The sequence below is a fragment of the Phyllobates terribilis genome, unplaced genomic scaffold (assembly GCF_046119375.1).
Source record: "Phyllobates terribilis strain yellow unplaced genomic scaffold, ASM4611937v1 Scaffold_12__6_contigs__length_324123572, whole genome shotgun sequence".
NCBI lineage: Eukaryota > Metazoa > Chordata > Amphibia > Anura > Dendrobatidae > Phyllobates > Phyllobates terribilis.
This window is the reverse complement of record NW_027362772.1, coordinates 298,096,487-298,114,546: the sequence shown is the minus strand read 5'-3', so window position 1 is coordinate 298,114,546 and position 18,060 is coordinate 298,096,487. Positions and strand designations below refer to the sequence as shown.

Genomic DNA, 18,060 nt, shown 5'->3' with positions numbered 1-18,060 from the left:
TGAAGAGCAGGATGAAAGTGATTCAGTGTCCAAATGTCTCCTGGTCTGAACCCAACAGAACACCTATGGGTAATTCTGAAAAAACAAATTTAGCATCACTCTGCATCCAGCATTCAGGCTCTAAAAGGACTCGTCCTTGAAGAAAAGATAGATGTTGCAATATGTCGTCAACTTCTTCATTCCATGCCTAGAAGACTTGGCTCTGTCCTTAAATTTCACAGAGGTCATACAAAATATTAAGCATAGTTGTTTTTAATGTCGGGTGTATTAATGTTTGTGAAAAAATATTTTTTATTGAAAGTTATACAATTGACCTTACTATCATGTTATGGGTTAGAACATATTTATGAAACCGACTTGTCAAAACTATGGAAATTGTTCTTGTATTTAGTGAGATATTGATTAAAATCTTACTTTTCAAAGGGAGGGTGTGTACTCATTTATGCTGAGCATAGGTATATACACTCTTTGCTTAAATACCTGGTTATCTACAAATCAAGTTCCAGAAAAATTTGTGCGATGTGTAAAATGTTAAAAGGACAAAAGAACAAATCTCTTTTAGCTTTATTTGATTAAAAACAACACAGATCAGAAGTTGATAATTAGACATTTTCAATTTTGTTTTAATTTTTTTTTTTAAATGTTGGGACACACAACTAATTTCATAACTGTGTATAAACATATTATGTTAGAAAGGGAGAGTCTTTAAGAAGCAAAGATGGTCAGAGGTTAACCAATCTGTGAATAACTAAAAATTATGGAACAATTTCTGAAAAGTGTTTCTCAACATAAAATTACAAACACATTGTATGTTCCACCATCTACAGTTTACCATATCAAAACATTCAGAGATTCTGGAGAAATCCACATTCACAAGGGTACAAGGCTGACGGTCAATATTAGATGCTTGTGATCTCTGGGCCCATTAAAAACAGGCATGATGTGATCATGCAAATCGTTGCATGGGCTCAGGAATGCTTCCAGAAATCATTGTCTGTGAATACAGTTCCCTGTGCAATCCACAAATGTAAGGTAAAGGCCCCTGCTCTGCATCATTTTAGGTCTGGATGACCAAAGATGTTTGCATGATTAAAATATGGATACCACCAGAACAGATGTCAAAAGGAGCCTAGTTTTCGCCATGCCTTAATATAGTGAGTGGTTCGGTCTGGGGTTTCGTCTGAATCACATTTTTGTGGGATTTACATGGAAACCATGTCATAAGTGCTCAGTGTAAAACATAAAAGATTGTGATCCCAGCCTTATACTGAGAGTGATCAAAAAGGTGTTATGTACTCCAAAATGTTACCAATAAAACCCCTTACTTATCTCGCACAAAACCAGCCCTCACTCAGTTTGTCATCTGTCACTGGAAATATAGGGGTTCCTATGCTACTGTCGAACAAAGACTCTGGAAAAGCGAAACAGCTCCCATCCCCTCAAATCAGATGCAGTGAAATCTGTGCTCCCAAATCCAAATGTCCCGTCCTTCTGAGCCCCGCTCTGCTGAAACCGCAGTAAGCAGCCACATATTTAATATTATTGTAGTGGTGAGAGTCCAATTAACGATTTACGGGGTGCGTGTCTCCAGAAGCACAAACTGGGCATAACGTATGGGCACTGGTGTAGATGTTACAAAATAGTCACTGAACCCATAGATAAATCCATTAAGAAGTGCGATTTCTACATTGGGGTCACTTTTGGGTCTTTTCTGCTGTTCTGGAAATTTACGGATTTTGAAATGTCCCCTGCAAAGTATTGTAACAATATCTGTGCTAAAAAGAAATAGTGCTCCTTCCTTCTCAGCCCTGATGTGTGGTCTAACAGTGGTTTCTGAGGAGATATAGGGCATTACCTTGCTTGGGAGAAATTGTGCAATAAATTGGTGTACTGCACCAGTAAAAATTTAATAACAAATTGTCTTTCTCGATTTCCTCCTATTGCCCCTTGTGTTAATTAAAAGTTTACAACTAAAGTAAAATGTCTGATCTGTTGGTGTCTGACACCCAGAATCCCCATCAATCAGCTGCTCTCGATGATGGTGGCTGCTGGCTGGAAGTGCTTACTTGTGGAGCTGGCCATCTTCTGATAGTGGCCGCAATAGGGTACTACACATCCGCCTCCTATTGATTTGAATAGGAGGCGGATGTGTAATACTCTGCCACGACCACTATCAGAAGACGGCCAGCTCCACAAGAGAGCATTTCCAACCTGCGACTGCCGCCATCACCGAGAACGGCTGATTGGCGGGAGTGTTGGACTCTGCCTGATCCGACATTGATGATCTACCCTAAGGATAGGTCATCAATGCTAAAGTAGTAGACAATCTCTTTTAGTTTTTCATTTTCAAGGCCCAGTCTTATAAAATTCTGTGATGTTGTTTGTGGGTTAAAAATGCTCACCACACCAATAGATAAATTCCTTATGGTGATTAGTTTGCCAAATGGGGCAACTTGTGGGTGTTTCTGCTTTTCTGGTACCTCAAGGGCTTTTCAAACGCATCATGGTGTCTAAATTTGCGTTCCAAAAATAAAATAGCGCTCTTTGCTTTCCCAGTTTTGCTATGTGCCCAAACATTACTTTTTGACCATATATAGGGTATCACTGTGTTTGAGAGCTATTGCATAAAAAATTATCAGGTCAATTTTCTCCTACTACCACTTGTCTAAATTATAAATTGATGTTAAAACAGTATTTTAGTGACAACATTTTTTTTCTGTTTTCACATTGAAATGTTAAAAAAGTTTTGTGATTCAGCAGTGGGTTAAAAATGCTCTGTACACAACTAAAATAATTCCTTGAGGAGTCTAGTTTCCAAAATGGGGTCACTTGTGAGGGGTTTCTGCTGTTTTGAATGTCAGGGGTTCTGCAAATGAGCCATGGAATTCACAATCAATTCCAGACAAATTTACTTTCCAAAAATCGAATAGCGCCCTTTCCTTTCCGAGCCCAGCCATGTGCCCAAAAAGTAGTTTTTGACCACATATGAGGTATAATTGTGTTTTGGAGAAATTGCGGAACAAAAATATGGGGTCTAGTTTTCAAAATGCGGTCACTTGTGGGGGTGTCTGCTGTTTTAGTACCTCAAGAGCTATGCAAATGAGACATAGTGTCTGCAGCCTAATCCAGACAAATTTACACTCCAAATACCAATTGACACTTCTTCCCTTCGGAGCCCGGTTATTTGTCCAAACAGAACTTTTTGAGAATATGTTGGGTATCGCTGCCCTCAGAAGAAAGTGCACAACAAACTGTGGGGTCCACTATTTCATGTTACCTCTTGCAAAAGTGAAACATTTGGGGCTAAAGCAACATTTTTGTGAAAAAATTGAATTTGTTCAATATGATGACCAAATGTTATCAAACTCTGTGTAGTATCTGTGGGTTCAAAATGCTCCCTATATCCCTGGATACAATCTTTTTGGGGTGTATTTTCCAAAATGGGGTCATTTGTTGGGGTTTTCTGCTATTTTGGTGCCTTATGAGCCTTGCAAATGCATCATGGCATCCACAGTCGATTTCAGTCAAATTTTTGTTCCAAAATTCAAATGATGTTCCCTCCCTTCCAAGACTTGCCATTTGTTCAAAGAGAAGTTTATGATCACATGTGGGTTATCAATGCACTCAAATTAGGTAACAAATTGTGAGGTCCATTATTTCATTTTAGCCCTTGTAAGAGTGAAAAATTTGTGGCTAAAGCAGCATGTTAGATGAAAAATTCAAATTTATATTTTTTTCATTCCATTTTGCAATAATTTCTGTGTAGCACCTGAAGGGTTTATAAATTTCCTGCCAGCAGTTTTGAAGTATTTGAGGGGTGTGATTTTTAAGACAGTACCACTTTTGGGAGTTTTTAATATACAGTATAGGCTCCTCAAAGTCAATTAAAATCTGAATAGGTATCAAAAGAAACAGGTATTGTAAATTTCTTGAAAAAATTAAAAATTGCTGCTAAACTTTTAACCTTTCTAACATCCTAACAAAATAAAATGATGTATGAAGAATGATTTAAATGTAAAGTTGGCATATGGGAAATGTTATTTATTAATTATTTTGTACAGCATGATTAACTGGCTTAAGGATATAAAAAATAAAAGTTTGAAAATTGCTAATTTTTCAAAATTTTCACCAAAATCCTAATTTTTTCATAATTAAACGAAAAGCAGATTGACCTAAATTTACCACTAACATAAAGTACAATGTGTCATGAAAAAAAAAAATTCAGAATCACCGGAATATGCTGAAGCATTTCAGAGTTAATATTACATGAAGTGACATTGGTCAGATTTCAAAAATTAAGCTTGGTCATTGAGTTTAAAATTGGCTCTGACAGTAAGGGGTGAATGTATTCATCCTCAATAAATAATGACAGTAAATGAGGATCATAACTGATCTTTCGCTAACAGTCATGTCCTCTCTAGGTATACTGTATAGAGTACAAGTTCACAAAGTAATGAGATTTTTGCTTAACCTTTACACTTAGCACCCCTTGTATGATCACTTGCTGTGGGATTATCAGTAATTTGAAGCTGCTATTCTGTGAACATAGTTTACTAAAAGATCACAAGTTAACAGCATCTGTTATAATTGATTGGCAGCAAAGCATAGAATTCCCAAACCACTTCAGACGTAAATAATTCCATAATCTTTATTTCAGTAGATTAAAAAAATCAAGGTAAAGTTCAAGCTAAATTATTGCATCTTAATAGCTTTATAGTTCTACTAATATTACAGTTCTATCACCAGAGCTGTCACTCAAGGAAGAGATCCCACCCCACCAGATACCAGGAAGTGAGGAGACTTTAAGAAGATTGCTCTGAGCTGCTCAAGAGACAACTTGTGAATACCCCATTAACACTAATTAACAACATATTGATTTGTTTAGATGTTTGAGTCTCAGTCTCTAAAAATGCAAAAGCTAATACCTTTATACCGTGTAAAAACAAAGATGTCAGATTTAAAAAGTGTGCACAAAATCAAATGTATATGCACCTTCATATATTGATAAATAATCATTAAATCCTAAAATCATATAAAACAGAAGAAACACTATTAGAGTTGAGCGAATAAATTTGAGTATAACTGAATATACAGTATAAGGTGTAATTATTTTTGTACTTTGCTTCCGCATGGATTTAGCAGAATAGCGGAATTTTTCTGAATCAAAAAAGTTCATCAAAATGTTCAAAAAATTAAAAGAAAAATTTTTACTCACCTCACAGTTCTCTCCACTCCTCACCATCACCCATCTGGTCATAGCTGCATCTTCTGATCGCCATCATGAGCACTGAAATTGCTGGTTCGGGTCCTCTATGAGGACTCGGGAGGGTTCTGTGGATGCCCACACCATGACGTCATGAAACTGTGACACTTCACGCGCTTTCTCGAAAACCTCATGGGCCCTCATCAGAGTGGGAAATACCAGGTTAGAAGGAGAAGCTCGGGGATTTCAGCACAAGCAGCGTTGATCTGAAGATACAGCAAAGACCGAACGGGTGAGGGTATGAAGCAGAAAGGCTGGAGAGGTGAGCGGTGAGGTGAGTATAAGTATTCTTTTATATTCATATATTACGTTAATTATGCTTTGAGGTCTAGAGAGCTCGCAAACCTTAATAAGGGACATTCAATTCACAGAGAAAAACTACTTTGTGAATAGCATTTCCGGCAAAAATCCGGAAAACCAGATGAATTTGAAATTTGCATGATCCGCTCATCTCTAAACACTATAGAACATAGATAAAAGAACAAGTTTATGAATCTATGTAGAATGGTTATTAATGATGAAATATCTCATCCCTTCTAAAATGTATTCTCTGGAGGCCTCTAGTTTACAAATTCATGATCCAGTTTGGCTTCCTCGTATCAGTAGATGTTTAAATAATAGTTAAGCGTCATCATTTCATGGCACAAGATTCTGATTAAAAGCCAATATCTGTCAAAAATCTATTTGGTCTGGTCTGATTTTTGTTACTGCTTGTATATTACACGTGCTACATTGCAGTCAAAGTGATCATTGGTTGGAAATCATTTTTTGCAAAATATTTTTTTTGTCTTAGTAAAGGACACAAATAGGTAAGTCAGACATCAGTCACCTTTATTGTGTGAACTTATAAAAGATCCAACTCCTTAATGGAAGACACGAGTGTGAATGGATGCTCAACAGTTTTTTCACATTATATATGATTTTTCCCCAGGGATTAGTGATGAGTGTCCCTACTTGCTACTCAATAGTGCATCCGTGTGCTCGGATACACATCAAGTATCGCCGGTGCTCGAGTGCCTTGCTCGAGTCCCCACATGTGTCACGGCTGTTAGACAGCCAATAAGTATGCAGGAATTGCCTGCCATACACGGTAATGCCATAGCCATGTTGGCTACGGCATTACCGTGTATAGCAGGCAATCCTCCCATGTTTATTGGCTGTCTAACAGCCGCGAAACATGCTCTGGGGACCAGAGCATGTCATTCAAGCACCCGCGATACTTGATGTGTACCTGAGCACACCGATGCAAAATTGAGTGGCGAGCACAATGCTTTTTATAATAAAGAAAGAACAATTATATTTTTATACACTTGTGTCATGCACTAGACTCAGATTAAGGATAATAATAGGATTTAAGCTTGACATATAACACATGACAAGGAGACTTAACTTGTCATCTCAGACCTACTTCTCTTTGTGAGCTGCAATGAATATGATGGCTTTATAATCAATGTGGTCATTCACCTCTGTTCTCTTTTTAACATTACAGCGGTCAATGATAAAACCTTCTCCAAATAGAGTTTTCCTGGCAAAATCCTCATCATAACTGAAAGCATGGTACTTGTGTTTCCCGATTGTGTAATATGTCATCTCTAAAGCCCCAATTAATATGAAGTGTCCTCCAGGTTTCAACAACCTTGAGAACTTCCTGAGATATCTCATGTAATCATTCTGATCTCTGCTGATAACATCCAGGAGGAAAGTACTGATGATACAATCTGCTGGTGGTAAGACAATCGGATCCATCATATCTTCTTTCTCGAGGTCACATTTCACAACATGTTGAAGGGCTGATCGCACTTTTCCTTCTTTGTCTTGTAACTGGTCGCTGCAATAAATGCAAAAAATGATGAAAGTGATTGTACCACAGTCAATACTAATGAGGACGGCATGAGAGCTCAGTGATTAGCGCTGAATCATTGACTTCCATTTGGGAAAATACTGGACTCCACAAAGATTATTATATACACAGTGTTTGGATATAAATGTTTCGACTTCATTCATCTAACTGAGGCCATATATAGTGTCTCATCCTTCTTTGTTAAGGTATTATATGCTAGCAAAACATTTTTACTAAATAATGCTTTCCTATGCAAAGAGGACTGCAAAAATGCTTTTTACCATGGTTTGCTCTTTGGTCAATGACAAGTAATTCCCACTATATGGCTAATCAGAGGAATATGTTGGATAAATACAGTGGGTGAAATAAGTATTGAACACGTCACTACTTTTCTAAGTAAATATATTTCTAAAAGTTCGATTGACATGAAATTCTCACCAGATGTCGGTAACAACCCATCAAATCCTCACAGGCAAATAAATAAAACCATAGATGTCCATAAATTTAAGTTATGTGTAAGAATTATAAATGACACAGTGAAAAAGTATTGAACACATGTATTAAGTATTAAATACATTTTATTGACACACAAATTGATAAAAAAAAAACACTAAGAAACAAAGAAATGCCAATACAGTAGACAAAAAAAATGAAACAACCAAACAGAAATGTGTCCGGGATTAATCAATATGGCCAGTAACACACAACATATTGTGTGTGAAAGGGCATATATAGTAGAACCAGGCAAATGATTTGGTGTTATTAATATGCACATCAAGATAGAATTTATCAGCACCCAAGATTTACAAACATATTAATAGCAGTAACTAAATAATATATTTTAAACAGCACATCACAGTGGGTAAAAAAAAAAAGTTATTGCATTCATTACAGATGAGGTAAATAAATATAAAGTGTTCAGATCAACATGGTGAGATAGATTTCTGTTAAGTGCAAATTGCAAAAGTGCAGCGTGCAGTATAGGAATAATGTGCTTGGTGGGTATGCCTTGGGTGTATACTGCATACAAAGGAAGATTGGCCGAAACGCGCGTCAGTAGGTGACAATGATGCGATCTGTGTCCTGGGTAACTAAACTTATCGTTATGTCTTGGTTGATATAATTAGATGTATTGCACTATATGGCTATAACGTTTTCTGGGTTACCTGCTTACTTTATGCTCTTATGCTTGAGTGAATGTGTTTATGTGTACATTGATGTATTAGTATTACGCTCTTGGGCTACCTACATAAAAAAAATGGACTATATAGATACTGGAATTGGAATATAATGATTATCCGGAAAAAAATCTAAATTTACTATTTATTGGACTTTGCTTTGTATGCAGTATACACCCAAGAGGTATTCCAACACCTTTCAGCATTTATCTTTCTTTGCATACCCGCCAAGCAGAATATTTCTCTGTTGCACACTGCACTTTTGCAATCTGCACTTTCCAGAAATCTACCTCACCATGTTGATCTGTGCACTATATATTTATTTGCCATATCTGTAATGAATACAGTAACTTAGATTGTTTACCCACTGTGATGTACTGTTTAAAGTACATTATTTAGTTATTAGTATTATTATCTTTGCATACTTCGGGTACAGAAAAATTCTATCTTGAGGATTTATGTCAATGAGCATAATAATAAAGCCAAGTCTTTTGTCTGGCTCCACTTCATATATCCTTTCACACACAATATGTTGTGTGTTACTGGCCGTATTGATTAATCCCAGTCACATTTCTGTTCAGTTTTTTCACTTTTTTCTACTGTTTTGGAGGAGCTTTGTTTTTTTGTAGGTTGTTATTTTTGCTTAACTGATGGCCTTTAAAAAGGTGTCTCATTACCAAGGTGCCAGAGAAGAAACATCTCATGATGGCTAAAACCAGTGAGCTGTCTGATGATCTTTGCCACCTTATTGTTTCAAAAAATACTGATGTCAACAGCACCTTTAGAAATATATTTACATAGAAAATTGGTGACAAGTTCAATGCTTATTTAACCCGCTGTATATGAGAGCTGTGGTTTGTAGACTCTCATTGTATACCTCCAACCCAAATGTGATATGAAGAGAGCATTACTGTGCCTTCCCAACAGTGCCCATTATTATAAAGCTCCAAGATTGAGAATTTTGATCTGAGTGGACAAATTTAGACTTTACTGACGACATTTAAAACTTTAAGACTGCAATCATATCTTTTGTACTTTAGAAACAATGACAGTGAAATTCTTTGAATTTTTGGACAAATATCTCACCTGTCTTCTTCTGTGTCTACATGACGTTTTGTGACATGGCTCCAATCAAAAGCTCCTGTACGTGAGTCCAACCATCTTTTCAGCTCAATAATGAAACTGTCTCTGCTCTTCAGCACGATGATGTGGTTGAAAAAGTCACTGGCTGCAAACAAAGGATAAACTATAGAGCCAAGACTGAGGTCGATCAAGACGTCTCCTTTAATATGACCTGCAGAAGAAAATCCAAATATTGAAATATGCAAATGAATACATAAACATGTGAGAAAGTCACAATATCTATCACCAGTTCCTAAATATACTACTTTCACTGTAAACTATGGGTGAATTCATTTGTTGTTTTTGTTTTCTTTTTATGCCTCATGATTAGAGATGAGCGTTGTTCTACTCGAACTGTTCGCCAATCTCAAATTCGAGCTGTTTTGGGCGGTGTTCGAGCCGTTCGGCGAACACGAACAATTTGAGAAAAATTCGGCTGTTCGAGGTTATGTTCGATAACTGTTCGTGCACCAAAATCATAACTGGATTTTTTCTCAGTAATGATGAAAATTAATGTTAATACGCAGTTTGAGTGTACAGCGGGGTGGGGGGAGGGGCAGGGGATGGATCTCTGCAGGAACAATGAAGATCTCCATTTTTTTTTCTCTTTCCCGCATTTGCAGTGGGGAGGTGCAATCTGTCAGCCTATCAGCAGCGCACACACGGAGCGAAGTGCTTTTTTTCACACAAGCAAGGGCATGTGTCATTGGCAGTGTATGTCACATGTCCTTGCCCTATAAGACCAAGCCATTTTCCCCGTCGCCACCATTTTCTCACTGCTGCAGCTGCGTGTTAGACGGCACCGCTGTTGCTGTGTGCGCTATACCTTGTTAATTTCAAGCCAATTTTCGCACAAATATACAGATAGCTTGGGAGTAGGGAATAGTTGTGATTGCAGTCCTTTTAAGGACTAGGTTACAGCATTTCCTACGACTTTTATCAGGGAGGTCTGTGCTCTTAAATAGATCGGTTGTGGGAGTAAAGACTAATTGTAATTGCAGTCCTTTTCAGGACTAGGTTACATGAGTTCCTATCAGTTTTTGCCAGGCAGGTCTGTGCCAGTGCTGTGCAAGTTTTTTTCACAGCATTTGGCTGAATCTAGCAAAGCTAATCCTTTTTGGCCTATTGCAGAGTGTGTTAGTCAGTGGAGTAGCCTATCTGTGTTGCAAGATATACCACCTGTGTATAGAATACCAATTTTTTTACTGCACCTAGTGAAGTAAAATCTTTTGGGCATAGCATCATTCTATTAGTCCATCTATACTGACCTCCATCAGGTTGCAAATTAAAACTAATTTTTATCTGCATCTACAGTACCTCTGAAAAAATATTTGGGCTTCTTGCAGTGTGTGGGACTTGTTCTATTAGTCCATCTATACTGACCTCCATCAGGTTGCAAACTGAATATATTTTTTTCTGCATCTACCTCTGAAAAAATATTGGGCTTCTAGCTGTGTGTGGGTCTTGTTCTATTAATCCATCTATACTGACCTCCATCAGGTTGCAAACTGAATATAATTTTTTTCTGCATCTAGCTCTGAAAAAATATTTGGCCTTCTAGTAGTGTGTCGGACTTTCTCTATTAGTCCATCTATACTGACCTCCATCAGGTTGCAAATTAAAACTAATTTTTATCTGCATCTACAGTACCTCTGAAAAAATATTTGGGCTTCTAGCTGTGTGTGGGACTTGTTGTATTAGTCCATCTATACTGACCTCCATCAGGTTGCAAACTGAATATATTTTTTTCTGCATCGACCTCTGAAAAAAAATTTGGCCTTCTAGTAGTGTGTCGGACTTTCTCTATTAGTCCATCTATACTGACCTCCATCAGGTTGCAAATTAAAAATAATTTTTATCTGCATCTACAGTACCTCTGAAAAAATATTTGGGCTTCTAGCTGTGTGCGGGACTTGTTGTATTAGTCCATCTATACTGACCTTCATCAGGTTGTAAACTGAATATATTTTTTTCTGCATCTACCTCTGAAAAAATATTTGGCCTTCTAGTAGTGTGTCGGACTTTCTCTATTAGTCCATCTAAACTGACCTCCATCCGGTTGCAAATTAAAACTAATTTTTATCTGCATCTACAGTACCTCTGAAAAAATATTTGGGCTTCTAGCAGTGTGTGGGACTTGTTCTATTAGTCCATCTATACTGACCTCCATCAGGTTGCAAACTGAATATATTTTTTTCTGCATCTACCTCTGAAAAAATATTGGGCTTCTAGCTGTGTGTGGGTCTTGTTCTATTAATCCATCTATACTGACCTCCATCAGGTTGCAAACTGAATATAATTTTTTTCTGCATCTAGCTCTGAAAAAATATTTGGCCTTCTAGTAGTGTGTCGGACTTTCTCTATTAGTCCATCTATACTGACCTACATCAGGTTGCAAATTAAAAATAATTTTTATCTGCATCTACAGTACCTCTGAAAAAATATTTGGGCTTCTAGCTGTGTGCGGGACTTGTTGTATTAGTCCATCTATACTGACCTCCATCAGGTTGCAAACTGAATATATTTTTTTCTGCATCTACCTCTGAAAAAATATTTGGCCTTCTAGTAGTGTGTCGGACTTTCTCTATTTGTCCATCTATACTGACCTCCATCAGGTTGCAAATTAAAACTAATTTTTATCTGCATCTACAGTACCTCTGAAAAAATATTTGGGCTTCTAGCAGTGTGTGGGACTTGTTCTATTAGTCCATCTATACTGACCTCCATCAGGTTGCAAACTGAATATATTTTTTTCTGCATCTACCTCTGAAAAAATATTGGGCTTCTAGCTGTGTGTGGGTCTTGTTCTATTAATCCATCTATACTGACCTCCATCAGGCTGCAAACTGAATATATTTTTTTCTGCATCTACCTCTGAAAAAATATTTGGCCTTCTAGTAGTGTGTCGGATTTTCTCTATTAGTCCATCTATACTGACCTCCATCAGGTTGCAAATTAAAACTAATTTTTATCTGCATCTACAGTACCTCTGAAAAAATATTTGGGCTTCTAGCAGTGTGTGGGACTTGTTCTATTAGTCCATCTATACTGACCTCCATCAGGTTGCAAACTGAATATATTTTTTTCTGCATCTACCTCTGAAAAAATATTGGGCTTCTAGCTGTGTGTGGGTCTTGTTCTATTAATCCATCTATACTGACCTCCATCAGGTTGCAAACTGAATATATTTTTTTCTGCATCTACCTCTGAAAAAATATTTGGCCTTCTAGTAGTGTGTCGGACTTTCTCTATTAGTCCATCTATACTGACCTCCATCAGGTTGCAAATTCAAAATAATTTTTTTCTGCATCTAACCCAGCCAATAGTTTTGGCCTAATACCACAGTTTGGCCACTCAGCTCTGCTCGGTTACCATCCATTGTTTTTTTGTGCAAACAACTCCAGAGTTGTGAATTAGTTAACCACCAAAATGAGTGGAAAAAGGCCTGCTGCTGGTGGAAAGGGGAATAGGCGTGTTGGGAAGGGGAAAAAAGGTTGTGTCCGTGGGGTAGGTGTTAAAGCAACAGTAACATCTGCAGAAGAAAGACCATCTTCCAGCCAAACTAAAATGTCTACTTCTTTTAGCGAACAATGTGATAAGATCCCTTTCTTACGGCCACGCCAATCGCTACAAATTCCAGATGAGGCACAAAAACAGCAGGTGCTTCAACGGATATCAAGTGCTCCTTTAAGTGGGCTCTCCTCCACATCAACTTCAACATCACAAATACTCCAGTCCTCAAAGGTGTCACCCAAATCGCACTTGCTTCCTCACAGCTCCCAAATCTCCAGCTGCCCGTCTGAGTATGAGGTAGAACAGATGGTTGAGTCTGCAGAGCTGTTTACTCATACTATAGCCTGGGAATCAGAGGTCGACTCCAGCGCTTCTGTGAATCCAGACGAGGAAATGATCTGCACTGATGCCCAGAATCTTTATGAGTCGGATCCAGGACGAGACGCAGAAGGTTCTGACCATAATGTAGACCCTCATTCCCAAACTGTAACTCCTGTTGGTGGAGACAATGAGGAAGACGATGATAAGACTCAAATACCTGATTGGAGCGACAACTTTAGTTTCTTGTCAGGGCAGGAACAGGTTGGCTCTGAGGACGACGGGTGTGATAACGCACAGGGTGATGATGATGAGGTCGGAGATCCCACTTACTGTCAACCCACAGTCAGCCAAGAGATGAGGTCAGCAGAGGAGGTGGAGGAAGATGCTAGTGACGACGAGGTCAGGTTGCGCCTTCCTGGACAGAGACGTAGTACTGGAAGCACGTCAACAACTGCATCCTCAAACACAACTCTGCCTCTCACCACAAGTCGTGGTGGCTCTTCAGGTCGCATGGGTGCTAAGCCTTGCATAGCCTGGGCATTTTTTCAGATCGATAAAGATGACCCAACTCGTGTTATCTGTAACATTTGTCAGCAAAAGCTAAGTAGAGGCCAAAAAATACATAGTTTGAGTACTTCATGCATGAACCGGCACATGGACATGAAGCATAAGTTGCAGTGGGAAGCTCAGTGTGCTACAATGCGGCCTAGCCGGCCGGGCCAACCACCGTCTGCCATATCTTGTGCATCCGCGGCCTCTTCATCCTCTGTGACTGGGGGGACAGCAGTCACACCTGTTTTGGGGCGCAGATCTGCCACCTCTTTACCCGCAACAGCCAGCGTGATTGGCAGGTCATCATTTTCTTTGGAGGTGGTAACACCAGCTGGTGTTGAGCGCTGTCCGACATCGATAGCACCACCTTTGGATCAAGGCAACCTAACATGTCCGCCTGCATCTTCCTCACAGACCGGCAGTTTGCCGGGGACACCCTTATCAACCCCGTCTAAGCACAATAGCCAGCCCTCGGTCCCTCAGATGTGGACAAGTAAAAGACCATTTCCTCCTAGCCATGAGAAAGCTAAGAGGTTGAATTTCACCATCTGCAAGCTCTTGGCTACAGAAATGCTGCCTTTCCGCCTGGTGGAGGGTTTTCGAGACCTTATGTCCGTCGCAGTGCCCCAGTACCAGATGCCCAGTCAGCACTACTTCTCAAAGAAAGGTGTGCCTGCGCTCCACCAGCATGTCGCACACAACATCACCGCTTCTTTGAGAAACTCTGTGTGTGACAGGGTGCATTTCACCACAGACACTTGGACGAGTAGGCATGGACAGGGGCATTACATGTCGCTGACTGGGCACTGGGTAACTATGGTGACAGCAGGACAAGGGGCTGCTGTCCAAGTCTTGCCGTCCCCACGAGTTGTGCGTCAATCCTCTTTATGTCAAAGTTCCTCCACTGCTTCTGCCTCCTCAACCTCCTCTCGGTCTTCCACCTGCACCCAAAGCCTGTCTGGTCATGCCACAAGCTTTCTAACTGCGCAGAAGGGATCCTGCACACCTCCTTACTATGCTGGCAGTAGGGCTCAACGTCATCAGGCGGTTTTTACATTGAAATGTCTGGGAAATGTGAGTCACACAGCTGAGGAGTTGTGGTCAGCTCTGGAGAACCAATTTCATGAATGGTTGTCTCCACTGGACCTGAAACCAGGGAATGCCGTGTGCGACAATGCTGCAAACCTGGGTGCGGCCCTTCGCCGGGGCAATGTCACACACGTGCCTTGTATGGCTCACGTGTTGAACCTGGTTGTTCAGCAATTTTTAGCCCACTATCCCAGACTAGATGGCCTTCTGCAGAGGGCACGGTCGCTGTGTGCTCACTTCCGCCGTTCGCATCCCGCAGCTCAGCGACTTACATCTCTACAGAAGTCGTTGGGCCTGCCACTTCACCGGCTAAAATGCGATGTGCCTACCCGGTGGAATTCAACTCTGCACATGTTGCAGCGACTGTGGCAGCACCGACAAGCCCTGGTGCATTACGTTCTGACGTATAGCCTGGGCCAACGAGATTCAGAGGTGGGGCAAATCACGCTGGATCAGTGGTCTCAGATCAGGGACCTATGCACCCTTCTGCACAGTTTTGAAATGGCGACGAAGATGTTTAGTGCTGACGATGCCATTATCAGCATGACTATTCCGGTGATTTACATGCTGGAGCACATGTTAAACAGGATTCGGAGTCAGGTGGTGGCACAAGAGGAGGTGGAGGAAGTAGAGGAGGAGGAGTTGTATGCGGAAGGGCTAACATCTGCAAGGTCCAGAAGGTCGGCAGCACCAAGGCGGCAGGCATGTGAGGGTGGGGGAGATGGTTTTACCCAGGCACATGGTAGCAGCCAAACTAGTGAGGAAGGTGCAGGAGCCCAGGAAGAAGTGGAGGACGAACTGATGGAAGACTCATCAGATGAGGGAGACCTTGATCACATTTCTGTTGTGCGAGGTTGGGGGGAGAGGACAGAGGAAGGAAGCATGATTGTTACCTCGCCACCAACAGAACAGGGACTTGGTGCTCCTGGATGCGCAACACACATGAGTGCCTTCTTGCTGCACTACCTGCAACATGACCCTCGAATTGTGAGAATTAGAAATAATCCTGACTACTGGGTTGCCACACTGTTAGATCCCCGGTACAAAAGTAAATTTGCAGAAATTATTCCTGCCATAGAAAGGGATGCTCGCATGCAGGAGTATCAGCAGACACTGTTGCAGAATCTTACATGTGCTTTTCCACAAAATACCAGTGGTGCACGTAGTGAATCTCACAGTTCCAACTTGCCAACCGTGGGACCGTCAAGTGTTCAGCACTCAAACCGTAACAGAACCACAGTATCTGCTGGTAACATCAATTTTGCGGAATCATTTCACCACTTTTTTAGCCCATCCTTTGCAAGGCCACAGGAGACAAGAAGTCTGACACATAGTCAACGCCTAGAGACGATGGTACAGGAGTATCTCCAAGTAAACATTGAAGCCACGACTGTGTCACTGGACCCTTGCTCTTTTTGGGCTTCCAATCTGGATAAATGGCCGGAGCTAGCCACTTACGCCTTGGAGATCTTGTCATGCCCCGCAGCCAGCGTTCTGTCTGAACGTGTGTTCAGCGCTGCTGGTGGTGTGCTGACAGATAAGCGCACGCGGCTCTCCACTGATAATGTAGACAGACTCACGTTCATAAAGATGAACAAATCATGGATCCGAAATGACTTTTCTACCCCTGTGTCATCCTGGGGAGAGTAAAAGCTTGATGATTGGTTAAAATCACCCTACCAAACGTTTTAAGCTTTCAAATTACTAATCATGTTTATCTGTATCTTGACTGGAAAATAATTTGGGCTTTGTAGCAGTGTGCAGCACTGATCCTATTAGGCCATCTATAATAAGCTCCACCAGATTTAAAATTAAAAATAATTTTTAGCTGCATCTAGCCCGGAAAATAATTTTGGGGCTCCGAGATGCGCAAGACACATAAGTGCCTTCTTGCTGCACTACCTGCAGCATGACCCTCATATTGTCAGAATTCGAAGTAATCATGACTACTCGGTTGCCACACTCTTAGATCCCCCAAACTTTTCGATCAACCTTTTCATTTTAATAAAGACCAAAAAAATGGTCATTTTTGAAATTATAAGCATTAGCAGGTTGTTAGAAACTGAAATCAAACAGTTTTCAACTCAAAACTTTATTCTAGGTGATGTTACATTTTCACATAGGACCCCTTGTTCGAAAGGAGCTTCTGAACTCTCTCGTCCATTGAATTTGTCAGGTTTTGGATGGTTTCTGCTTCAATTGTTTTGCATGAGGACAGAATACCCTCCCAGAGCTGTTGCTTAGATGTGAACTGCCTCCCGCCATCATAGACACTCCTTTTAATGATGCTCCAAAGGTTCTGAATGGGGTAGAGGTCAGGGGAGCATGGGGGTCACACCATAAGTTTGTCCCCTTTTATGCCCATATCAGCCAGAGATGCAGATGTTTTATGTGCAGCATGAGATGGTGCATTATCATGCAGAAAAATGATCTTGCTGTGAAATACACGGTTCTTCTTCTTGAACCATGGCAGGAAGTGCTGTTTGAGAAAATCCACATACATTATGGAGTTCATCTTTAGCGCCTTCAGGGATCCTAAAGGGGCCGACAATCTCTCTCCCCATGATTCCAGCCCAAAACATTACTCCACCTCCTCCTTGTTAGCGCTGTAGCCGTGTTTGCGTGGGGTGTCCATCAACCAGCCATCCTCCACTCCATCCATCTGGACCATCGAGCGCTGCACGGCACTCATCCGTGAACAAAACAGTTTTGAAATCAGTCTTCATGTAATGTTTGGCCCACTCTAGCCGTTTCTGCTTGTGTGAAGTGGATAGAGGAGGTCGACAGGATGGCGTATGCACAGCTGCAAACCTCTGAAGGACCCTGCATCTTGTTTTTCGGTGGACGTTGGAGGCACAAGCAGATTCAAAAACTTGTCTGCTGCTATGACAAGGCTTTTTTGCCGCTGCTCTTTCAACCTGACGTAATTGCCTGTAGGAAAGAGTCCTCAATTTGCCCTTATCAGCACGCACACGTGTGTACTGTGAATCAGCTACATACTTCTTGATTGCCAAGACACTTCATCCTGATCATCGCACAATGTTGATTGTAGTCATGCCTTGACCTAAACACTCCACAATTTGTTGCTTCTCAGCAGCCGACACATCCTTTTTCTTTCCCATTTTGGCAGAAAATGTAGGCTGCTTAATAATGTGAGAGAGCCTTCTTAAGTAGTCTTGCCT

At 40.5% G+C, this 18,060-nt stretch overlaps 1 protein-coding gene across 1 annotated transcript in view; it reads right to left on the bottom strand.

The window, feature by feature from the left end:
* Positions 1-4,634: 4,634 nt before the first annotated feature.
* LOC141172737 (nicotinamide N-methyltransferase-like) overlaps positions 4,635-18,060 on the bottom strand; it is an 82,375-nt gene continuing 68,949 nt past the window's right edge. Inside the window, exons 2-3 of the mRNA XM_073657209.1 lie at positions 9,368-9,575; positions 4,635-7,091 (exon numbers count right to left, since the gene is read on the bottom strand). Coding sequence (XP_073513310.1) covers positions 6,668-7,091; positions 9,368-9,575 — 632 coding nt within the window. The 3' untranslated portion in view covers positions 4,635-6,667. The remainder of the gene's footprint in view (positions 7,092-9,367; positions 9,576-18,060) is intronic.